The sequence below is a fragment of the Engraulis encrasicolus genome, chromosome 3 (genome assembly GCF_034702125.1).
Source record: "Engraulis encrasicolus isolate BLACKSEA-1 chromosome 3, IST_EnEncr_1.0, whole genome shotgun sequence".
NCBI lineage: Eukaryota > Metazoa > Chordata > Actinopteri > Clupeiformes > Engraulidae > Engraulis > Engraulis encrasicolus.
In genome coordinates this window covers 24,450,153-24,474,865 of record NC_085859.1, presented here as the reverse complement: position 1 = coordinate 24,474,865, position 24,713 = coordinate 24,450,153, and the positions used below count along the sequence as shown (strand labels likewise).

Below are 24,713 nucleotides of genomic sequence, written 5' to 3'. Positions count from 1 at the left end.
ATATGAAGAAGTGTCAATACTGATTTCAGAAAGTAAAAATCAGAAATTTGATGCCACTATTTTATGACCTGTTATCAACACCAGCTATCAGGCAGATAGATTGGCGCATGAGTGAATTCACTTGTGTTCTATGCACAGAAAGAACAAATGCATGGTTTTTAACTTTCTGAAGTAAACATTGACTTGACTGATGAAAAGAAATGGATAAAAGATGTCAATCGCCAAAATATCCTTTCACAAACATCACAAAACCAGAGCCAAACCCACATTGGATAATCAGAACATTCTAGCTTTCAGAAATTCTGTTTTTTTTCCACACACATTATTTCTCTACAGCTCAACTGTTCTGGAAAGTTACATTGCTGTAGCATATGGTAAACCTAGGGGGGACTAAATGTTAAACCCTTGCTGTTCTGTTTCAAAGAATCAATCTGTTTTAAAGGGCAGGAAAGGTTAAGGGTATAATTGAGCTCTTTTCCATAACGTAAAAGATGAAAGTGAAAAATGTGTTTTTAAAGTGCTTCTGCAGTTAATAGTAGCAAAATAAGGGTTTTGCGATTTGAATTTGGTGTGGAAAATTCAGATATGGTATCCCGATTACCCCGATAACACCAAAAGGGTTAGGAAAAATTGCATTTAGATATTTTTTATGTTTTGGAAAAGTGCTCTTTGGTTTGTAGTTAACACACGATGTACAGTAGGAACATGGCTGTGTGCATAAATGCCTCTGCTTTTGTCCATGATGACTTTTGGGGGAGCTTAAAAATATGAGAAATGGTCACCGTCATTTCCTCCTGTAAGGGATTTCTTGCATTTACTGGACTCACCTTGACACTATACTTACAGTATGGATTTACTGAAGGACTTGGTTAAATGTTTGCAAGGGCTTGAGTGGAATTTCCTCTAAGCACTCCGGGGGGTCGAGCAAATGTACAATGCAAAATAATAATCACAACCACCCTGAAAAAAGTACCATGTCATGTAAATTATCAGATTTTGTACCAAGGGATTTTGTCAAATGTGCCGATTATTTGCAGATGTGCAGGTTATGATTGGCAAGACTGGCCATAATGAGCAATGAAAAAAAAAACATGTTGGCAAAGATGTTGTGTTGTGATGATGTCAAGTACAGTACTACAGCGTACTGTACATCCAGTTGTGAAGTTGTGAAGACAGGTTGCTGATTGTCTGAAAACAGCATTGATTCCTTTGACCCCCTTTGGAAGAAACTTCCCATGTGGTTGCACTATGTCAAATGCAGGTAATTAAAAGACAATTTAAATGTACAAAAATCAAATGTATTAAGTGGAAAATACTCTGTAAATGTATACATACTTGTCAATCAATCCTGTAAAGCTTTGAGTATTCAAGAAATCCTTTACGTAACAACTGACCTTGTGTGATTGCTCTTCATTAATGATTTCTGATGTTATTTTGTGGATGTATCTTTTGTGTTTATGCTAAGCTTATTTTTTCATATCCACGTCAAATGGTATAAACAAATGAGAAACAATGTAAAATCAGCTAATAGAATTTGACAGAAGTTTGGGTTGAGAATGCCAAAGTAGTTTATTTCTCTTTCTTTCTCTTGCTCTCTCTCTCTCTCTCTCTCTCTCTCTCTCTCTCTCTCTCTCTCTCTCTCTCTCTCTCTCTCTCTCTCTCTCGCGCGCGCGCTCTCTCTCTCTCTCTGCAAGAGTTTGTGCCTCTTGATAGTGCAGCAATGGGAGAGAGAGATGGGCAGGGCTGGGAAATGACCCCGGCCAGATCAGAACCTGGGTCCATAGGAGTGTGCTGCTGCAGTAGCTCTGGTATAGTAGCCTACGACAGCACCTCCCAGACTGCATAGTCTCTACCTCAGAAGCAGGAGTGTTCCGTTTCTTTGCATTTTAAAAAATGTTTTCGTTTAAGTTTAGTTTAAGGTCCATGCTCTGAACTTTGTGACACAGTTTCTTTGAATGGGTTTTGAATTAATTGACTATTGCATAAAAGATTGGCAGGGATTAAACATTTGTGAATGGACAATGAGCTTAATCTTGCATAGAGCTGCGCAATTTGGCTTAGTCTACATATTTTTGAATTAGGCTCTTGCTTCAGAACATCCGATTGGTTACTATGTGAGGGCTGTTCTTGCTGTTCAGCACATTTCATGTTTATTGATGCAGTTCACAGGTATGTGGAGTATAACCTGTCAGAAGAAATAGTACTTTTTGCCAGAAACGTGGACAAATTGGATGTTTGACTTGACATGATAAAGAGGAACTTGTAGGAGAAGTGAACAGTTGCGCACGTCAAGTTGCACTATATGGAGCGGCTTAAAGTCTACGCCCGTAACACATCGCCGGTTAAATTCTTCCTTAAGCCCAGAAATGGAGATATTTGCTTGGGAGAATGTGCCGACATGCTCAAGAGGGCCAGAACGGCTTTCCGGGCCGGCCGCACCACCAGTGAAAGCTTCAGGTTGGCCCAGCTGGATGCTCTGATACGCCTGGTCTTTAACCATGAGAGTGAATTTGCTGATGCCCTGGGCAAGGACCTCCACAAGGTAAGAATGGACACTGCAGATCATCTGACAAGTAGGCCTAATTCTGTACACCTGGTACTCTATAGAGATATGTTAAGATATCAGGTTCAGTGCAAACTCGCATTGAACATAATTCCCACTTGTACTTGTGATTAAAAACCACTAAAAGTAAACCTATGCTTTGAAACATTTTTTCAATGATGGGCCATCTGAATTTAAAAGCAGAAATCCAGTGCACACACCTGGATTTACCAGTCCCAATTGCTATAATTGGACAGGTCAAATTAGGTTTCTTAAAATGATGGTCAGACTTAAGTTGTGACTGTTGATAAGGTTGTGCTCCAGTTGTGACTGTTGATAAGGTCTGCCAAAGATTCCAAGGCACACTGCTGGTGAAGTTAAAAAGCCTTTAATTAAACGGGCTGACGCGTTGCGACTACTGTCTTCTTCAGAGCGTGTGGAAGAATTTTAAGAAACTTTATTTCCTTGAGCCAAAGAGCACCTGCTAAAGAGAAAAAAGTGAAGCAGCACTCCATGATCAACATTCCCTAGTGAACAGTTGATTTTTTTAGCATATGAGGTCAAATTAGGTAATTGGATGTAGCCTATTGTGTGACATTACATTGCAGCTTCTGAATCCAGGTCACCCGTCACTGCATGTGCATGTGTTGTACGTCCATCCAATGTTTGTGTTGACCCTGCTTGGTTTCCGCCAGCCTCGCTTTGAGTCAGTGGTTACAGAGCTGGTCCTGGTGAAGAATGAAGCTCTCTATGCTGTAAAGAACCTCCACAAATGGATGGAGCCCGAGAGTGTTGAGAAAACCCTGGTATGAAAATTCCCCCGACACAGTAGTTAATGTCCCATAACAAAACTCAGACTGTAATAAATGTAAAGTGTGTGTGTGTGTGTGTGTGTGTGTGTGTGTGTGTGTGTGTGCGTGCGTGCGTGCGTGCGTGCGTGCGTGCGTGCGTGCGTGCGTGCGTGCGTGCGTGCGTGCGTGCATGCGCACACCACCACATTACAACAAGTGTCTTATCTGTAGTGTAATGCAGTGGTTCCAAAAATGTTTTCCAAACAGCAGACATTTTTTCTGTCCCTTAATACGGCTACATTTTTATTTGAATTTTAACTGTAAAGTAAAGTACAGTAATGAAATAACAGCCTGTGTTCTTTGGCCCAGTCCACAGCTCTTGATGAATGCATGGTAGTCAGTGAGCCTCTTGGAACTGTCTTGATCCTGGGCTCCTGGTCAAGCCCTGTACAACTGTGTCTGGTGCCTCTGGTTGGGGCCATAGCTGCAGGTAACCACATACATGTACCTCTTTGTTGAATATGATTAATATACTGAACATATTAATATATTCTGGGCTGTTGGATAGGATCGGGTAAACTGGCCTCACCAGATGAATGTGGTTCTGCCTTGCTCCACACAGCTGTTCAGAAACACAGATCTGGGGTGAATTTCTCGAAACCAAAGTTGCTTACTACATTAGCTACTTTGTTGCTTTCAATGCATTTTCCCATTGGCAACTACCGAAGTTGCTAACAGGCTAACAACTTCCCCTTTGAGAAACTCACCCCTGGTGAGAGCCAGGTTCAAGATAGTAAAGGTGGAGAGAGGAAGAAAGTGTGTGTGTGTGTGTGTGTGTGTGTGTGTGTGTGTGTGTGTGTGTGTGTGTGTGTGTGTGTGTGTGTGTGTGTGTGTGTGTGTGTGTGTGTGTGTGTGTGTGTGTGTGGGGGTGACGGGTGACGGGATTTGGAAATGCCCCTATGGGCATCTTGCATATTCATGATAGGGTGCATCAGCACACTGTGGCACAGTACCTTTTTTGGCATTTTATGACTTCATTTGTGATAGAGCAGTGCGAGAGAGAGATAGGGATCGGCAAACGACGTGGGCCGGAATCGAACCTGGGTCGCCGGTATAGCAGCCCAGTGTCCTACCGTTAGACAAGCAGCACCTCTTTTGAGCCACATGTACACATACCGTTTAGCCTCTGTGTTCACACCTACAGACAGCACATCCTATGTTGAACATAGAATGGGTCCTATGTTACCATGAAGTGCACAGTACACGTGTAGGCTATTCATCTCTCTCTCTCTCTCTCTCTCTCTCTCTTTGTGTCTCTCTCTCTCTCTCTGTCTCTCTCTCTCTCTCTCTCTCTCTCTCTTTGTGTCTCTCTCTCTCTCTCTGTCTCTCAAAATCAAATTGAACCTCTTTTAATAGGCCTGAAAATCACGTGTCAATAACGGTGTCCATATTGTGTATGTGCATGCAGGAAACTGTGCCATCATCAGTCCATCTGAACAATGCGCACACACAGCAGAGCTCCTTCAGAAGCTCCTGCCGTCATACCTGGACAATGTGAGTGCTGCTACAATATGATACCGTATCAACTTCATTGTCAGTTTTCAGTGAAATTCATTTTGCATCCCTGAGCAAGCCTTTAAAATGACATGTGGGAGTAAAAAAAAAATCCGAAGTGTTTCTTGTGCGCACCTGGAACTTCCTGAAGGTGGGGGTTAGATGATTTGTGGCACGTGCGGTCACATGATGCTATTCTTGATCTGATAGGCTACTACAGCTACTATGGCCATGTTTGTAAATTTGTCAGGTTTTCTGTTTACAAACAGTTTTTTGCCAGAAATGAAACCCCAGTGAAAGTCAATGGAATGTTCTGTCTGGCAAATTAGAATTAGATCTGTAACAAAATTAGAAAAACTTGGTATGGAAATCTATGGAGTATAATGAAGAGGGAAGTGTGGGTCACCAGATCAAAGAACAAAAAACAGTAGACAGCTAAGCATCAATGATGTCTGGGCTTTCATAACCCTCATGCAATGCCACTGCCATTGACTTCAATGTTAAACACTGTCAGGTCAGCAGTCTAACCCATGACTGCGGTTTTGAGTAATGAACAAGGCTGAGACTTTTTAAAGCCTCAGGAAGCTTTTACCAGTGTTTAGAGTTAATTGGTTAATTCAGATGATTAGGTTAATAGCTTGTTTAGACAACCTTTTCATGATATGCTAATTTTTTGAGATATGAATATTGGGTTTTCATGAGCTGTATGCCAAAATCATCAATATTAAAACAAAACAAGACCTGAAATATTTCAGTTGGTGTGCAATGAATGTAAAACATATGAAAGTTTATTTTGTATCATTACATTATGGGGAAAAAATGAACTTTAACACAATATGCTAATTATTTGAGAAGGACCTGTATAGTACGTGCCATGCATGTGGAGCATAGATAGAGCACAATCAGACAAACAAAACTACACTGCAAGCATGTAAAAATTCCTCAAAGAATTTTAATTTGACACTTAGGGGCATCGTAATCCTTCTCTGAGAAGCATACCAGTTCTGGGGAAGAACCCCAAAAGTTCCACAGAGGGGTTCCTTCCACAGTGGTAAATGGAAGAACCCCAAGGATTCTCGAAGGATTGTTGGGTCCTTGGGTTCTTTGAGGAACCTCCATGTTCTGGCAAGATGTTAAGATCCCCTGTCCTCATGTTCCCTACAGGAATGTTATCATGTTGTCCTTGCAGCAGGAAATGAAGTTCCTGATATTGTGGATTTGAAGTTTGACCACGTCTTCTACTCTGGTAAGGCCATTCCCTATAGCAGGGGTATTCCATTAAATGTCAACGAGGGCCAGTTTTTCAAATTCCTCTCAGTAAAGGGGCCAAACTATACGCATGTATTATAGTTGCCGACTGACACTGAAGAACATAAAGGAGACTTCATTGAATAGGGGGTGGTCTGGGGGTCCTCCCCGAGAAAGTTTTGTACTTCTTAGATGTAATTTCCTGCATTTTAACACCCCGTGTCCCATTTCAGCTCTATACAGAACCCAATTTTATCTCTAAATTCCGAAAAAACAATTCAGTATTTCAAGGGGCTTGTGGGGGGCCAGAGCCTTGCTGTCCAAGGGCCGCATCTTGCCCCAGGGCCGCCACTTGAATAGCCCTGCCCTATAAGTTAGTGTTGCTGTTTGTAAATTGTGTGGGATCACTGTGTCTGTAAATTGCATGAAGGACATTTCTATCAGGTCCATTAATGTCTAGATAAGTACTTCCTGATTCCCACATAAGAATTAGATCTTACTTAGTCTTTCAGTTGAAGAGATGGAATGTCTTTTAAGCTCTAAAAACAACTTGCCTTGAACTGAACTGTTTTGATTATTTGACCAATCTCACCATATGTTGTGGTATTGCAGGGACTCGAGAAGAAGGAACCAAGGTGTGTCAGGCCGCAGCCCGCCACCTCACGCCAGTCACCTTGGTTCTGAGCGGGAAGAACCCATGTTACGTGGACCGCGAATGTGACATCAACGTCGCGGCCCGCCGCATCGCCTGGGCTCGGTTCCAGAACAGTGGACAGAACATGGCGTCGCCAGACTACATTCTGTGTCACACGGAGGTAAAGGAACCTCTGCTGAGGGCCCTGCGTGACGCTCTGGTGACGTTCTACGGTTCCGACCCCCGCCAGTCGACAAGCTATGGGCGGCTGGCGAGCTTGGAGAATTTCACCCGCATCAGAGACCTGCTCTGGAAGTCGGGCAATGTGCTAATGGGAGGGCAGGTGAATGAGGCAGAGAAGTTTGTTGGTGAGTACCAAACAAGTTTTCTCTTTTTTCTTCTCTGTACTAGGCCTACCAATCGTACTGTATACCTTTTATATACCTTGATATGGACCATGCATTTGTGTCTGAAGTAAATAAAAAAATGAATTGAGAATTGAAATGGTACTGTACGCACAATCTTAAACTATTAATGATATTAAGACATTATTAAAGAAGACATTATTAAAAACCCTAATTTGGTTGGTTTTTTATATTGAAAAAGCATGACTGGATGGGAACGATTGCATGTGTAGAAGTTTTAAACAGATGGATCAATGTGGGTTTATAAGAAGAGAGAGAGGGGAGTAAGCGTCTGTGGGGTAATCAAAACTTCAGGTTCTCATCAGTGTTCAAGAGAGCCATTTGAATGGTCAAGAGAGAGGGTCAGAGGCACTCTGAAGTGATTAATGTCCACGAGAAAAAAAGGACTGTTAAAAACTCTCAAATCTATTCCAGACTTGGTCTGACCAAGGGCATAACAATAAACGTTTACCAAACGGCATGGTTGACCCGCCTCCCTAGGTTTGCTACTGGTTGACTGGTATCCGACAAAATGGGTGGAGTTCCCGATTTTCCGGGAGATCAGAAACGACATTTACATTGCTCTTGGCCTGACCAGAAGCAGCGCAGAGAAGGTGTTGCGTCACTAGGAGGGCGTGGCCTGGCCACTTCAGAGTGGTTCGGACCCTCTCTCTTGGCCATACAGGTTGTGTTCATATTATTGGGTGTTACTGCTGCACGCTCTCATCATCTGATCTTGCCTGCAGCGCCAACATTATTGGGAGACGTGTTCCAGAATGATCCGGTGATGCTGGAAGAGTATTCCGGTCCACTCCTTCCAGTCCTCACGGTTCAGACCGTTGACGAGGCAATTACCTTCATCAACAGCAGAGACAAGCCTCTATGTACATATGTGTATTCCAGCAACAGTAAGGTATTGGCAAACTATTTAAGCAGCACTTTTTTCCTGCATGTATACCCTCGGGTTCACCATAGAACGCTTTTGCACACCTCAATTTGAATGGGTGCATTGGATGTAGATAGACAGGTGGATGGATGGATGGATGGATGGATGGATGGATGGATGGATGGATCGTTCAGGCCCTCTTCAAGATAGCCTTCAGGTTTACACTGTACAGTGATAAAATCACCCAAAAAAGCCTGAACGACCAAAACGTTGAATAATAAAGTTTACATTGACCCTGACCTTGCCGTTTCCCAGGTGATCTCCAGACTGATGAAGGAGACCACCAGTGGCAGCTTCTGCTCCAATGACAGTGTTCTACAGAGCCTCATGCCCTGCCTGCCCTTTGGAGGAGTGGGTGAGTTCAGCTTTTCGGGTATATGGACCACCTCAATTAACACAGACTACTTGGAATATTTAAGTAGAATATTTAAAGCATTGTTTAGATTTTCCGATGTCTTTTCTCCACTGATGTTTCGGTTTTTATTTATGACCCAGTAGAGGGATACATTGATACACCTTTAGCAAAGTGGTTTGAGCTTGCACAGTGATTCAACTTGAGTGTATGTTGTAGGTTACTAGCTAGTGGTAAGAATTAAATTTCCACCTCATCAAAGTCAAATTGATTCATTAGTTAACTTAATTAACTAATTTCAGGGCCGAGTGGGATGGGCTCCTACCACGGACGCTACAGCTTTGACACCTTCTCCCATAAGAAGTCTTGTCTCTTGCGGGCAACCCAGAAGGAGAGCCTCACCTACCTTTCTGCTGAAGTTCTTTTGCTGTTTGTTTTTTAGTAGGTGTTAGACAAAACCTTTGCTACACAATATCTTGTTTATTCAGGACATGTAGCTCTCTGATGACCAGAATTCATGCATTCGTTCATTTGGTCTGTGTAGTAGCTTAGACTAGGCAAAACAGCTGGAATAATTGACAATACTTTTGAGAACTTTGTTTTCAGAATTGTGCAAGTTCAGTTTAACCGCTCATTTTCCCCTGGTAGATAGATAGATAACCTCAACAAATCTGTAATGAAGTCCTGTTAAAGGCCCATGGCACATTTTTTTAGTGGTTTATTTCCAGAATGCAGCCTATTGACAAATTTCAACTTTTTAAAAGGGCTTTTTGTGTCTTTATTGGTGGGGAGTGAGAGAGAGAGAGATGGGGAAGGGCTGAGACTCGACCCCTGTTTGAGTCTGGCTTGCATGCAAGCTCATGTGTGGGGGGCTGAGAATGCACTTCAATAACACACATTTTGGAAATAAATCACTAAGATTACACAGGACCTTTAAAGGCTTGTTGTACTGTACTGTATGTGTTGTCAGGTGTGATCACATGCCATGTATGAAACAATTGCCTGATGTTCACAAAGTGAATATAGTTATTCTGATTACACACCTTGCCATTATGTCAGCTGATATGGAACAGAAGTGTCAGTTCTGATTTCTAATACACTGTGGGCCATTACTCTGTGGCTGTGTGCACCACTTTTGTCCATGATGACTTTTGGGGGAGCTTAAAATATGAGAGATCACCATGTGGTATACGATATGTCAAATGTAGGTTGAAAGATAATTTGGTAACATTTTACTCAGTACTTCTACACAGATGTGACATAACAGTGTCGTAACACAGTCCTGGACATGTCATAAACATTATTCCATGTCATAAGCATTTATGACTGTCGTCATTAAGTGACATACATTTATGGTAAAGACAGCCCTAACAATGTCAAAATTTCATAACTTTAAAGTGTTTATGACATTGACATAATGTTTATGACTCTTTAATGACTGTGTCATGATGACACCGTTTTGACACTATTATGACAATGTCATATCAGGCATATTGCGCCAGCATCAAGTAAAGTGTAACCGATAATTCAAATGGTCAAAAATCAAATGTATAAAGTGGAAAATTCTCTGTAAATGTAAAGCCTACGTACTGTACTTGTCAATCAATCCTGTACAGCTTTGAAAGTTAAAAAAATCCTTTTCCTAAACAGCTGACCTTGTGTGATTTCTCTTCATTAATATTTGCTGATTTTGAGCAGAAGTACAGTTTTCATTTGTTTGATAATTGCACTAAGCTTGCAGACTATTTTGTGATCCACCTAAACTGGCCTAAATAGATGATAGTCAATGAAAATGCAGTCATCTGATCGGATTAGATTAAGTGGTTTAAGAATGTCATGCTGCAGTGTGCGTGGTCACTGGTCACAACCTCAGGTAGCCCATTCATGTATTCCTTTTCTTCACATTCATACACATTTTTGCTTAAGATCACTTTCATATTTATTTATTCATCTTCAAAAGTTGAAAGGCAGTGTGCAGGGCCGTTTCAAAGTATTTGGGGGCCCTAGGCGAAGATGGACTTGGGGCCCCTTTTTTCTCTTCAAACTATCGAGGAGGAGGCTGCCTGAAGAGGAATTGTGATAGCAGACTCACTGAACTTTGGAAGGCTTTGCCTCACTCACAAAGTTGCCATTGCTGTCATTTGAATGCAACTACATGACCAGTCCTTACCATTTCCAGGGAGGCCCTTTCAGCTGGGGACCACAGGCAGTTGCTTGCCTGGTTGTGACAGGCCTGGCAGTATGGCAGCAACATCCTATGGCCTACATTTGAGTTTTTGTCATGTGCACTTCGTGGAAGTTTTGGTATGAGTTTGAATTAATTAGCAGTTACATAAACAGATTGGTAGGGATTAAACATTTGTGCATGAGTAATGAGCTTAGACCTTGAACAGACCTGCGTAATTTGGCTTAAATGGTGAGGTGTACATATTTGAACTAAGCTTTTGCTCCAACGTCCGATTGGTTAACATACGGGCCCGTTCTTACTGTTATCCGTCAAGCACTCTTGATGTTTACTGAGGCAGCTAACGGGCATATGGAGTATAACGTGTCAGAAGAAGTAATACTGCATGCCTTTCTTGTCGGAGAAGCGGACACGTGGATGTATCTGACTTTTGAGATGTTATAGGACAAGTGGGACCATTGCACACGAGTAGTTGGACTATATGGAGCGGCTTAAAAACATAGCCCGTAACACTTCACCAGTTCGATTCTTCCTCAGGAATAGAAATGGAGATATTTGCTTGGGAGAATGTGGCGATATGCTCAATAGGGCCAGAATGGCCTTCCAGGACGGCCGCACCACCAGCGAAAAGTTCAGGTTGGCCCAGCTGGACGCTCTGATACGCCTTGTCTTTGAGCACGAGAGTGACTTGGCTGATGCACTGGGCAGGGACCTCCACAAGGTAAGAAAAGACACCCAACAGATCTTCTGCACTACAAGTCATTGTTTGTTGAGTCATCAAGGTTGTGGGGATGGCAAGTATGCCATTCAACTGTAAATCAAGTTTCATGATTAGCAGACATTGACCATGATTGCTGTTTGCTGTTCAAACCATTGGGTTTAATCAGTTTTTTAGATGTAATGCATCCACATTCACATTACTGTGCTCATATTTCTTTAAATTGTACTGGGTTGCCACCAGCCTCGCTTCGAGACTGTGGTTTCAGAGCTGATCCTGGTGAAGAATGAAGCTCTCTATGCCGTAAAGAACCTTCACAAATGGATGGAGCCCCAACATGTTGACAGAAATCTGGTATGAAAATGCCTCATATACTGTATGTACTGAACAGTCATGATGGGATCAGGCTTTAATTGGGGTGCATTTGGTTTATTTGTCATAACAATGCTCAGACTGTTATAAATTCATTCCCAGGTCTTGGAGTGCACAAAAAACGCATACTTTACTTTGCTCAGGTTGTCCAAAGGTTGGCCGTCTCCCATGTTTAGTAAGCTACTGGGGAGTCCAAAAGAAGATTATAGATTGTGTGTGAGTGTGAGTGTGAGTGTGAGTGTGTGTGTGTGTGTGTGTGTGTGTGTGTGTGTGTGTGTGTGTGTGTGTGTGTGTGTGTGTGTGTGTCTGTGTGTGTGTGTGTGTCTGTGTCTGTGTCTGTGTCTGTGTGTGTGTGTGTGTGTTAGATTGCAGACCCTCACATTAGACGAATAACTGTACATTGCAAAATAACAGCTTGTGTTCTTTGGCCCAGTCCACAGCTCTTGATGCTTGCATGGTGGTGAATGAGCCTCTTGGCACCGTATTGATTCTGGGGTCCTGGTCAAGCCCTGTACAACTGTGCCTGGTGCCTCTGGTTGGGGCCATAGCTGCAGGTAGGCTACAGTGTGTCTGTGAAGATGGCCGTTCACCCAAGCAGGGGTAGATTAAAGGTGAATTCCAGCCAATTTCAACATGCAGTTGTATTGCTCACGCTACACTTGACATGTCAGTACCCAAAGATGCTTAAGGAAGAAAAATCCGCACTCACAAACTGCGTCTCATTATTTATTTATATTACCACCATGTCCAAAAAGCAAACGCGTTTCGGCTATCAAGCCTTCATCAGTGCGTGGTAAAGGCTTGATAGCCGAAACGGGTTTGCTTTTGTGACATGGTGGCAATATAAATAAATAATTAGACGCAGTTTGTGAGTGCAGATTTTTCTTCTTTAAGTTGATACATTTTATCGCGCACCCAAAGACTTTCGTTTTTCCAAGAAGTTGAGTGCGTCCTTTGCCAAAACTTGAAGTACCCAAAGATGCAACATTTTTGTTCAGCCCTTTCAGAGATCCTGCCTGCTAAATGGGGGCATGGTTGGCTTACATCAGATGTGGCCCTTGAGACATAGGTTCCCCACCCCTGGCATAGTGTTTTAGACGTTTCAAGTATCATCCCTACAAGTTAGAGCTAAGGTGTGCAAATAGTCCCGCGCATTGCAAATCCACCCCTGCCACCCAGCTATGATTCAAAACTTAATGCAGAGCCCATTTGGACAGAAGGTGAATGGTACTCATAGCTCCCTCTTACAGTATGTTAAGCCTCCCTGTTACACCTACAGTCAGTGCATCCTATGCTATGCAGATAGTGAGTCCTTTTCTGTATGGACATTAATTTCTGATACAGGAAGTCATTGATCCAAAGTCATAAGACATATACATAAACCTGCCAATACCGTTAATGATAATAGATATTACCTATGTGTGCATGCATGCAGGTAATTGTGCAATCATCGTCCCGTCTGAACACTGCACATACACAGCAGAGCTCCTTCACAGACTCCTGCCCTCATACCTGGATAACGTGAGTACTCGTTTTTAGTGGTGCAAAAACTTGTAACAGACTGGTGCGTGCGTGCGTGCGTGCGTGCGTTTGTTTGCGTGCGTTTGTTTGTGTGTGTGTGTGTGTGTGTGTGTGTGTGTGTGTGTGTGTGTGTGTGTGTGTGTGTGTGTGTGTGTGTGTGTGTGTGTGTGTGTGTGTGTGTGTGTGTGTGTGTTTACGTACTGTAAAGTCCCATGAAAAGTGCTCTACAAAGAATTTAATTTTGCCTTTAGTCGAACATAGTTTGGACGAACAGTCTGTCCATTGTATTCCATTCTATTCTACAATCCATATCCAATCCTTTATTACATCCCTCAGCCTTTAGTGAGAGTCAGGAGGGCTGAGGACTGTACTTTATCTCACATGTCTTGGCAAGTTGGCAAATTGGTACGATCCCTAGTCTTTTCCCCTTTTCCCCACAGGAATGTTACCATATTGCCCTTGCTACAGAAAAAGAAAGTATTGAGATTGTGGATTTGAAGTTTGACCATGTCTTCTTCTCTGGTAAGGATGTTATACTTGAGTCAGTGCTATTGTTGTTGTTGTTGTTCATAACTTGCGATTTCCTCATGCAGTTATGAAATTAAATATCATACTTGTTTTCACTGGCTTTTTTACAGTGTAAAGAGAGTTTGTTTTGCTAATCAATACAGGATATTGCCTGAAGAAACTTGCTTCTCTGTCTTATAAACATTTGGGCTTCAAGATGTCCCTACAGTGGTTATTTACATAGCTGACACATTTCCCCCAGAGAGATTTTCCCCAAGGGCATCTCAGCCATGGGTGATGTGGCAGCAGAATGGTGGGTGTTCAGGCCTTCATAGACAATATTTGAGTGGTACAGGAATTAAATCTGTGACCTCCAAGACTAATCCAAGGCTACAGTAGGCTACAGTAGGCTTAACTTAATGTTTACGACACAGCAAATTTGTTCTTAGCCCTCCATACCCTTTGAAGGCTCTGATATGGGGGTCATCATTCCAACAACTTAATAGACTATAGCCTCAAGGGGAATTTAGCTTGCTCATTATGTGGTTCCAGGAAGTGGCTTGCCATGGCCAATCTCTGCAAACTTGGGCCTCTTACTAAAGAATGGGCAGTCATGGGTAAGCGGTTAGGGCGTCAGACTTGTGGCCCAAAAGTTACCGGTTCAACTCCCGACCCGCCAGGTTGGTGGGGGGAGTAATCAACCAGTGCTCTCCCCCATCCTCCTCCATGACTGAGGTACCCTGAGCATGGTACTGTCCCGCCGCACTGCTCCCTTAGGGCGCCATTGAGGGCTGCCCCCTTACACGGGTGAGGCATAAATGCAATTTTGCAGTGTGCAGTGTTCACTTGTGTGCTGTGGAATACTGTGTCACAATGACAATGGGAGTTGGAGTTTCTCAATGGGGATTTCACTTTCACGCTTTCGCTTTCACTAAAGATTAACATCTTTGGTTTTTTCTTGTAGCGTTTGACCAGTCCTATGTTGTGGTATTGCAGGCTGTCGTGAAGAAGGCACCAAGGTGTGTCAGGCCGCAGCTCGCCACCTCACGCCCGTCACCCTGATTCTGAGCGGCAAGAACCCGTGTTACGTGGACCGCGAATGTGACATCAACATCACGGCCCGCCGCATCGCCTGGGCGCGGTTCCACAACAGCGGGCAGAACACTGCCTCGCCGGACTATGTTCTATGTCACGCCCAGGTGAAGGAACCTCTGCTATGGGCCCTTCGCGACGCCCTGGTGGAGTTCTACGGTTCGGATGCGCGGGAGTCGGAGAGTTACGGGCGGCTGGTGAGCATGGAGAACTTCACCCGCGTCAGAGACCTGCTGTGGAGATCGGGGAAAGTGCTCATAGGTGGACAGGTGAACGAAGCGGAGAGGTTTGTTGGTGAGTGGTGCATTGTCTGTGAAGATTCTCATCCATCCAGGTCATGTTCTCCAAAGAGTTTAGTTTGTTGGTGAGTGGTGCATGAGCATATGTTCCATATCAAAGTTCCACATAGTAGGCTTATCACACATAGCCACGTTAAAACGGGTCAAGACGTCAGTTTAAGTGTAGGTAATGATGAACCACACACAGATGAGCTTCCTTTTAAAACATTTTATGAAAGTGTGACCATTTTGGGCCACCATGGTGGTCTCACACTAGCCTGGCGACGCCATCCTATGTACTCCACCCAAAGATTTTGGCTGTGCACATCGTCTGGCAAAAGCCTCCAGCTCGGTTCTCTCAGTGTTCAGCCAATCAGCAAACAGTTGATAGTGGTGACGCAGAACTCACCCACGAATTCCGTTACTGATTGGTTAAGGTAACTATATTCACACTTTTGTTTTGTTATTTGAATACTTTTGCGACGCTATGTTGTAACAGTCATGCTAATAAACCACAATATTTGAATTTGAATTCGGAGCTGAATGAATTGGGAATGAATTTAAATGGCAGAGTAAGATCAGACCATCTCCACCCTCCACAGAGACGGATTCCTCTTAGCTTTTGCCAGACTGTTTGACGGAGTCAACAGTCACTTTTGTCCAGGGCTCCAGGCTAGTCTCACCCAGCCAGAAGCCCATGGTGGCCAGAAACATCTCATTTTAATAAAATAAATTTAAGGGAACTCATCGGTGTGTGATTCATACCTCACATGAAAGTTCTGCCTTAGACTGATGTTGCTGATGCTGTATAACTTGGGATGATATTTTCATGTGTAGATTGTTTTTCCTTTAATAATAAACAAACCATGCCCCCATTAAAATGGCCAGGATCTCGGAAAGGGCAGAACAAAAAAAATACAGTGTTGTGGGGTACTGACAAGCTGAGGGTAGAGTAAAGCAATACGACTGCATGTTGAGAATGACTGGAATTCTCCTTTAATCCTTTAGTGCTCCTTTAATGTAGTCGTAGGGCAGCCATGGCCTAATGGTTAGGGAGGTGGTCCTAAGATCAGAGGGTTGCAGGTTTGAATCCCACCCATATCTCGCTTTACACTTCCATCCATGGTGAATTGCCCTTGAGCAAGGAACCCAACCCCACAATGCTTCAGGGACTGTAACCAATACCCTGTCTCTAAATAACTATACGTCGCTTTGGATAAAAGGGTCAGCTAATTGTAATGCAATGTAATGTAATGTCATCCCTCCTCTTATCTGCCTGTAGCACCAACAATATTGACAGACGTCTCCGAGAGGGATCCAGTGATGCGGCACGAGTATTCTGGTCCAATCCTTCCTGTCCTCACGGTGGAGAATGTTGACGAAGCCATATCGTTCATCAACAACAGAGACAAGCCTCTGTGTGTGTATGTCTATTCCAGCAGCACTAAGGTATCAGCAACCTATTAAAGCACAAAGCTGTTTATTACCAAAGCTTAAAGTGTTGAAACCTTTATCACCAACAGAGAGAAGTCAGCCTGTGGCCCTAGTGGCCTGTAATCACGATAGCCAGGCTAGTATATTCAGAGAAGCTCAATTCAGTGCCATTTAATACAATTGCATGCAGTCAATTGAGCAATCATTTAAATGACTAGTGCAGTGGTGCTCAAACTGTGGTACGCGTACCACTGGTGGTACTTTAGACATCTCTGGTGGTACTTGGAAGAATTCATTTTTTGTGCATTGATTTGAATGATCAAGTTGTTGCAGTCGAAAATGTTGAATATTGAAGTGTATGAATCATACCGGTAATGCAGAACAATAGGCTACTATGCAATTAAGAAATTTAAAAACAAACTTGCACTGAATGTGACCGTAGCTGTTGATGCCGTTATGAACCTCTCCTGTATTGACTGGCAAAAGTGAATATGGAAGGCCTTTGCTGCGCTATTCTAATGTTGGTTGTCAAGGTGGTACTCGGAGAGCTCAATGTTTTCTCTGGTGGTACTTCACACAAAAAGTTTGAGAACCACTGGACTAGTGCAAACAGGCTCAGTGGTCCATCTCCATTGCTGAGGAGATGTGCAATGTTGACCACATGAGTTATCCTCCTTGAGGATACGAATATGAATACATTATTGTCCACAATGTGGAAATCTGTCATCAGTTTCACCACATACAAATGATTAAGCATTAATCTCACAATACACAAGTCAAGCATTTCAGATAATTAAGTTTACCTTGACCTTGACCTTGCCATTTCCCAGGTGATCTCCAGACTGATGAAGGAGACCACCAGTGGCAGCTTCTGCTCCAATGACAGTGTTCTACAGAGCCTCATGCCCTGCCTGCCCTTTGGAGGAGTGGGTGAGTCAACCTTAGGAGTGTCTCGCTTGATGAAGGCAATTTTAATTGACAGCGGAGGAAAGATTTCCCCGTACCTCAGACTGCATGTTTCGTGTTCCTTTTTAAGGTTAACTTTAGTGTTTTATACTTATTATTTTATTATAATTTTATAATTACTTTTACACATTTTTCACATTATGGCCCATGTTTTTATTATAATTTCCTAATTACTTACAGAGAGAGAGTCTTTAAAATTTAAGTTGTCATGGCTACATTTCATGGTAACAATTCATGGTCACTTGCCATTAAAGGGACACAGGAAATGTGCAGGAAATGGTCAAAAACTGCAACTGCAACTATGCTGCTCATTGAAACTGGGTTGACTACTGCCAAATTTGACCTTTTCATGAAAGTTGACCAAGTAATAAACTAATATTTTCTAGTATTGTCCAAGTACAGTCAGTTTTGCAGCTAAAAATGGCTATTTCTGGAAATTCAAAATGGCGGACCATGGAGAAGATCCCCCTTTTCATGTATGAAAAGTGCAATTTTTCCTGTCATAATGAATACTTAGAATTTGATGGTGGTGGTAAGTATTCATGAAAAAGGTAACATTAGTGAATGGGCAGCATGAATTCTGGAAATGAACAAATAAAAATCTCACACAGTGTCCCTTTAAATCAAAGTGCTTTGACAATGAAGAGTGATTCAACTCTTCGAGAACCATCAGTCATGTGAATTTAATTGCATCCTTATCAGCCAATCAGAATTTTTTTTATTGCTAATGGATATGCATAATTGAGTTAAAACTGGCTCAAGGGCAGTTCAATCAAAGGTGAGGATATAGGAGAGCATTAGTGTACAAGAGCACATTAATTAAAACTGGAAATTTTGAATTCATTTACAGAGTGGGGTAGGCTCTTACAGTAGGGTTGCTTTAGATCTAGCTTTCAAAAGAACTCTGGCCTGGCCAGCAGACCTGTGCAAACCTTCCATTTTCCGACCAACCACTTATGAACTGATAGACGGACCAATATAGGCCTACTGACTGATGGTCTAATAAAAAAGTAGGGCTTGAACTAGTTAATCTTTGTTCGACTACTAGCGTTGTCATGGTTAGCAGTCAAGAGAACATTCATTTGTTATTACTGTTTATACTAAGCCAAAGATCAATTCAGTTAATTCAATTAATTGATTAATTGCAGGGCAGAGTGGGATGGGCTCCTACCACGGACGCTACAGCTTTGACACCTTTTCCCATAAGAAGTCCTGCCTGTTGCGGGCCACCCGGGTGGAGTGCCTCACCTACCTGCGATACCCGCCCTATGACGACCGTAACCTGTCCCTCATGACCTGGGCGAGCACCCTCACACAGAAGAGCCAGGGCTGGTGCCACATCCTTTGAGGGGTTAAACTACAGCTACTGTATTTGGTGTGGTCCAAATGGAAGATTAAAGGAGAATTCCTGCCACTTTCAACATTGTATTGCTCAGTCCACACTTGACTTGTTAGTACCCGGAGGTGGGAAGAAGGGAAATTCCTGGCCGATTTCAACATGCAGTTGTATTGCTCACACTAGTCAATAACAATTGTGCTGTAAGGCGTCTACTGATGTTGTATAACTTTTGGAATGATATTGGAAAACGTTCAGTCATTTCAAACAATATGTTACCAAACCCTTGTCCCATTTGCTGGCCAGGATCTCGGAAATGGCTGAAAAGTTTTTTGTGTCTTTGGGTACTGACAAGTCAAGGGTAGACCGAGCAATGCAACTTCATATTAAAATTGTTTGGAGTTCTCCTTTAAATAAAATAAATTGAGTCAGAACAGGAGCCCCATCTTATGAGGTGCTAAACTACTACCATTTGGTGTGGTGACTGTCCTGATGGAAGATTGATAGAGATTAAGCCAGTGATGATGTGAACATCATCTAAGGTGCAAAACTACTGTACAGCTATTTAGTGTGGCCCTGATGAAATATTTAACTAGATTGAGAGGATGAGTGATGATGTGTCTTGTTTGAAAGTTATCAGACAGCTGGCTTTCAGACAGATAAAGTGAGTCTTTTAACTAAGATCAAGGTTAGGGCTGTTGTCACATCTGAAGGGTGTAAACTACAGTTATGTTAGTCTGGTCTTGATCTGATGAAAAATGAATGCAATGCTTTGTGGATTCTTGCCAGTTTCACTTCTGCTTCTTGTGGAAAACAAACTTTGTCTGAATATGTATTAACCCTGACCCTGTTTTGTGATATAATGAATGAAATGTATTTCATAAATTGAACAAAAATCCTATGAATTAAACATGTGAATTTATCTGCTTTTATTGTGCCGCTTCATTTTAACCAAAAAAAGATGCATGCAATAGATTCACATTCAATACAAAAAAGTCGATCGGCTTCTGTTTGATTCAGGTGAGACAAAAACAAATATGCAAATTATGCACACCATAAATGAAGAAAAGTCCTTTTAGGTTTTGTTTCAGTTGAAACAGAAACACCTCAAACGCTATAAATGAACGGTTCTGGGGTCCGTATCTCGAAAGCGTCTTTGCTAACGATGGTAGCAACGTCCTTCGTAAGAGCGACTCAACTCTCTCTCGACAGCGACGTTCACCACTAAATCCAAGGGAACGGTAAGACGGTCTTTAGACGGTCTTAAGACGGTTAGTAACGACAAGAATCGAGAAACGGACCCCTGATCAGTATTTCAATTGAAAAAAATAATGTACACCATATGTACTGTACTCCCAAAGTACAAAATAATCCTTGATCAGTTGTGTCTTTAAAAAAACCATGCATGTACATAAAAAAAATGCATGTACAGTATATCAAAATAAAAAAAGGTTTTGATCATGGCGTGTTTCAGTTGAAACAAAAACATAATTGCAATGAATGCATGTCATAAAGTACAATTTTACACGGATTTGCCCAGGCCCTGCCCAGCTGCTGTCATTGAGGTCTCCGGTAGATGCTTTCCGCCTCTCCCTCCTTCATGGCAGCATAGCGTGCCAGGGTGAACAGGTAGTCACTCAGTCTGCAGACGGAGAAAGTGGAATTAGTCAATGCTGAAATGGCTGAAATATGATCGAGTAGAAACCATAGGCATGTTCAAACACAAAAATGGTATACAAATATTGTGCGCATTAAAAGTGTAAGGAGTGCAGTAGAAAGAAGGCACCATCGTTTATTTTCTTAGTAAACATTCATTATTTGCAACATGTCCAGCTAGATGCCAAAATCGCATGCGTGTAATTGGGACACAGTGCAATAAACCTTTAGCAAGAGAATAGAATAAGCTACTGCCTTCTTGTTACTTGGTGAAATATGATCCAAGGATAATAGACTTGAACAGCATGTTATGATGACTTGCCTGTTCAGAAACTTTGCAACCTCGGGATCAGCCTCCCCTTCGCGAACAATAGGGGCCACACTGAGAAGAGGAAGAAAATGTAAAATGAAGTAAAATTTTAAAAGGTATGCACAGTGCTATCCTCAAAAGTTTCAAATGCTGAAAAAGTGTTTATTGTTTAGCCAATGGTATGTCTATGTCAGTATGTTTAGTTTTATCTGCAGCTGGGGGTCTGATGAAACACAATTTCAATCTTCTGTGCCAATACTTGTTTATAGATTTTTGACATTAAAGCAGTCTTTGATGTTGCCTCTTTTTGAGTGGACTGACCTTCGCTCTGCCCGTCGACACACGGCTCTGGCCACATGCAGAGAGGCGCTGCTTTTCCCTCCAGACTACAGAGTTGAAGATAAATAAAGATGTTTTGTTATTCATGCATCCCGCTTGAAGAATATTGTGAATGCTCAATCACAAGAGGACATTGACATATAACATGATTGTGGAAATAACAGTTGGAATTGGCTTTTCAAGCCTTTACTTTGATAGGACAGAATGAGGTATGACAGGAGGTGGAGAGGAGAGAGATGGGGAAGTGATAGGAAAGACCCAGGATGGACTTGAACCTGGGTCCCCATGGGCAAGCACACTGCGCCACAGCAAACATACCTTTTTCTTTTTGACTACTGACTTGACCTGCTTAAAGTACCTTGTGAATACGGTACATTGCATTACACTGAGGCTTTTATCCAGAGAGACTTATTTTGTTGTTGTTATTTTGTTGTTAGTTATTTTGGTTCAGGTTATTGGTTAAAGTCCCTGCTGGGGAAGTCCCTGGCCTTCAGGCATTTCAGCTATGGCTGAAGTACAGTAGGTAGGGCCCACATAGCTGCCTTGTTGTGTAATATTTAAATGTTTTACTTCATGACAGAATGATGTAACATTAATGTGGTAATAAGCCATTTCCAACTGTCACCCTTTTCAGTTCATTTATAAAACGTTCAAGTGAACCTTACTGGCAATATGAAGCTGGTCAGTGGGGGAAGCTCGCCCGTGTACTTATCTATCCAGCCCTCCAGGTCTGACACGGGCTGGGCATTGAACTTAGTCTTTGCTGTAGAAGAAGAAGAAGAAAGAATGTGTGATAATGTCACTGAGTAGAATATACTATTCCGATGCTTGACTAGGAGTATTTCACACAGTGGTGTAGTGGGGGTACACGATTTGAGACGTTATCAATTAATTAGGCAACTTATCATGTAGATTAAAAAAAAAAAATCTCACCTGAGGAGAAGTGGGTGGACTGCGTACCCCCGCGTACCATGCCCACACAATACTGCATGTTATGTAAATCAAAGCAAATGCTTTTCCAAAAGGAAATGTGGGTAGCCTATCTGACCACAGTGTAGGCCAATTACCAATTAAGAAACTTGCTTACCTATGTGGCTCTCTCTGGCTGAGGAATGAGGGGTGGCCACATTTGATCCCACATCTTGCAACACACACTGAATCTGGACACACACACACACACACACACACAAGCACACGCACACGCACACACACACACACACACACTTTGAGCATTTGGGGAAAAATCAGATCATGCCCACTTAAATTAATTGGCACTGACAAGAACTCAAAACCTTCTCAAGCTCCTGTGTGAATGCGTGACCCTTGTCCTTGCAGAACTCCTTCGCCAATCTGTGGGGAAGAAACAAGAGCACAGTCAGCAGAATCCAAGTTATTCTGGGTAAAGGGTCATTTCACGTGAAATCAGACACTTTGGGACCCGACTGACACCGATTTCAATCATACTTGCTGTGCCTGTTTAGTAGCAAGGTAAGACCCAAGAACTGCATTCGTGTGAATCTGACACCAATATTAAGGGAGAAACAGACTAGCAAATGTTTACATATGAGGGTAGTACACTATACATTCAGCTTTGATTATATCAGTCAGTGTAAGTCACAAAAAGATGTCTGAGGTGTTGTTTGAAAGCTATTTTCTGGCTCTACAAATTACACACACAGCATGGAATACAACAACCTTCAGAATATGAATTATGATGCATTGAAACATTACAAATTGAATATAAAAAAAAATCACATTTTAAAATGGCCTGTAAGGTCATAAACAACAATTGGGTGTTTGGTTCTTAATTCATTTCAGAGATAATGGGACATAAAGGTTGAAATGAGTTGCAATTAAGTAGTAATAGAGTAGTGACAGGCACAGGACTGGTCTGGCCATCTGGCATAATGGGCATTTTCCCGGTGGGCCCTGCACCCTCGTCGGTCCCTATTCCAGGTACTCAAAAACTACATAGCTTCTGCCCATTGTCAATGGACACAGTGGAAGCTAGACCATTCAGGCATTCAGAGAAGGCAGGGTTGAAAGAATAAGCTCAGTAAAGGAATTTTCTAAATGTTCAAGCATCAAAGGGTATGTTGTAGCTGTATATGATGGCAACTAGTGGCTAGCATGTGTTGAGGAATGTATGCCGAGCATTGTAGAGGTGAAACTGAACTTCCTGCATCCTCATGGACCATCTCCATCCTTCACAGATATGTTGTCATGAGATACCGGTATTACTATGGTATTACCATATTCTAGGTGATTTGTATGATGCCATATGTTTTAGCCCATTTTCTCTGAAATGAATAAAGAACCAAACACCAGCATTTCAGGAGTTGTTCATGACATTGCAGGCTATGTCTAGACAAGGAACTGGCCATTTTAAAATATTATTTTTTTATTTTATTTTTCAATTTATCATAATTCATATTCTGAGGGCTGTTGTATTCCATGCTGTTTGTGTAATTTGTAGAGCCAGAAAAGAGCTTTCAAACAACACCTCACAACCTCAGACATCTTTTTGTGACTTACTGACTGATATAATCAAGGCTGAATGCAGTGTCCTACCCTCATATGTAAACCTTTGCTAGTCTGTTTCTCCCTTAATAGGCTATTGGTGTCAGATTCACACAAATGCAGTTCTGGGGTGCTACCTTGCTATTTAACAGGCACAGCAAGTATGATTGAAATCGGTGTCTGATTTCACGTGAAATGACCCTAAAGAAAAAGTATTTGGTAGGCTATAATGCAATGAGCTCCCAAGACTAAGCAACTTTGTTACAAAGCCAGGAGGGATCCATACATCCAACATTACCCTATTGCAGATGACAGTTCGTCTGTAGCTCCTAAGGCCTCGAAAATGCCGTCCTCCTTTGGCCTCCTCTCGCCTGTGAAGGTACTGGAAAAGCCTAGGATTCGTGGAAATTAACAGCTGTGAATTATAGCTGTTACCAGCCTAAAGACTTGATTGCAGTGATGTCAAAATCACAAAGGCAGCTAACTGAATGTGTACCCAAACACGAATCAACTGCAATACCTTTGTCTCCAGTTTTCGTGTAAATCTTAGGTACTTTCACCTCTTCACTCGACTTGGAGGAAAGGCTTTGGGAAAGAAGAAAGGGGTTCTATCATTTCAGCTGATTGAAACGCCATGCTAGCCATGATCATCAGCTGCAACATGTTGAATTACTACGGTATTCCACTTCGCTAGTTTACGAACCATTGCTTTCAGTACATTACCTTCTGCCTTTCTTGCATACATGTCGCATCTTATACAGTTGTTCATACTGTCTTGTCCAGCATATACAGCGTCTATGTAAGAGGTGAAATATGGCAGCTGACATTGTTGTTATTTTCGTAACACAGCGTGTAAGCGAAGTTTATATCCCAGGTAGTATGTCTGCGTGCGGCACCCGTACAAAGAAGGCGGAGGCTTGCTGTCGCACGAGCGTATCGTCTGATAGGCTGTTGAACTGTTGTTTGCTCTGGTTGGTTATTGGGCGGTCTGTACATAAGGCGTTCCAC

General features: G+C 42.3%; 3 protein-coding genes across 3 annotated transcripts; 2 read left to right on the top strand and 1 right to left on the bottom strand.

Moving 5' to 3' along the window:
* Window positions 1–2,195: 2,195 nt before the first annotated feature.
* LOC134445305 (aldehyde dehydrogenase family 3 member B1-like) lies at window positions 2,196–9,584 on the top strand. Its single transcript, XM_063194380.1, has 9 exons — window positions 2,196–2,542; window positions 3,238–3,348; window positions 3,703–3,823; window positions 4,802–4,887; window positions 6,052–6,133; window positions 6,748–7,137; window positions 7,920–8,086; window positions 8,375–8,474; window positions 8,774–9,584. The coding sequence occupies exons 1-9, from the start codon at window positions 2,303–2,305 to the stop codon at window positions 8,911–8,913; spliced, it is 1,437 nt and encodes a 478-aa protein (XP_063050450.1). The 5' UTR covers window positions 2,196–2,302; the 3' UTR covers window positions 8,914–9,584.
* Window positions 9,585–11,071: 1,487 nt separating this feature from the next.
* On the top strand, window positions 11,072–19,793 carry LOC134445303 (aldehyde dehydrogenase family 3 member B1-like). Its single transcript, XM_063194378.1, has 9 exons — window positions 11,072–11,377; window positions 11,618–11,728; window positions 12,180–12,300; window positions 13,182–13,267; window positions 13,708–13,789; window positions 14,771–15,160; window positions 16,427–16,593; window positions 17,409–17,508; window positions 18,693–19,793. Exons 1-9 carry the CDS (start codon window positions 11,138–11,140, stop codon window positions 18,890–18,892), a joined length of 1,497 nt encoding a protein of 498 aa, XP_063050448.1. The 5' UTR covers window positions 11,072–11,137; the 3' UTR covers window positions 18,893–19,793.
* A 1-nt stretch (window position 19,794) lies between these two features.
* On the bottom strand, window positions 19,795–24,606 carry mmab (metabolism of cobalamin associated B). Its single transcript, XM_063194379.1, has 9 exons — window positions 24,429–24,606; window positions 24,226–24,290; window positions 24,004–24,097; window positions 22,478–22,535; window positions 22,273–22,345; window positions 21,851–21,948; window positions 21,168–21,232; window positions 20,859–20,918; window positions 19,795–20,522 (listed from the first exon to the last, which is right to left on the bottom strand). The coding sequence occupies exons 1-9, from the start codon at window positions 24,530–24,532 to the stop codon at window positions 20,438–20,440; spliced, it is 702 nt and encodes a 233-aa protein (XP_063050449.1). The 5' UTR covers window positions 24,533–24,606; the 3' UTR covers window positions 19,795–20,437.
* Between the last annotated feature and the right edge of the window lie 107 nt (window positions 24,607–24,713).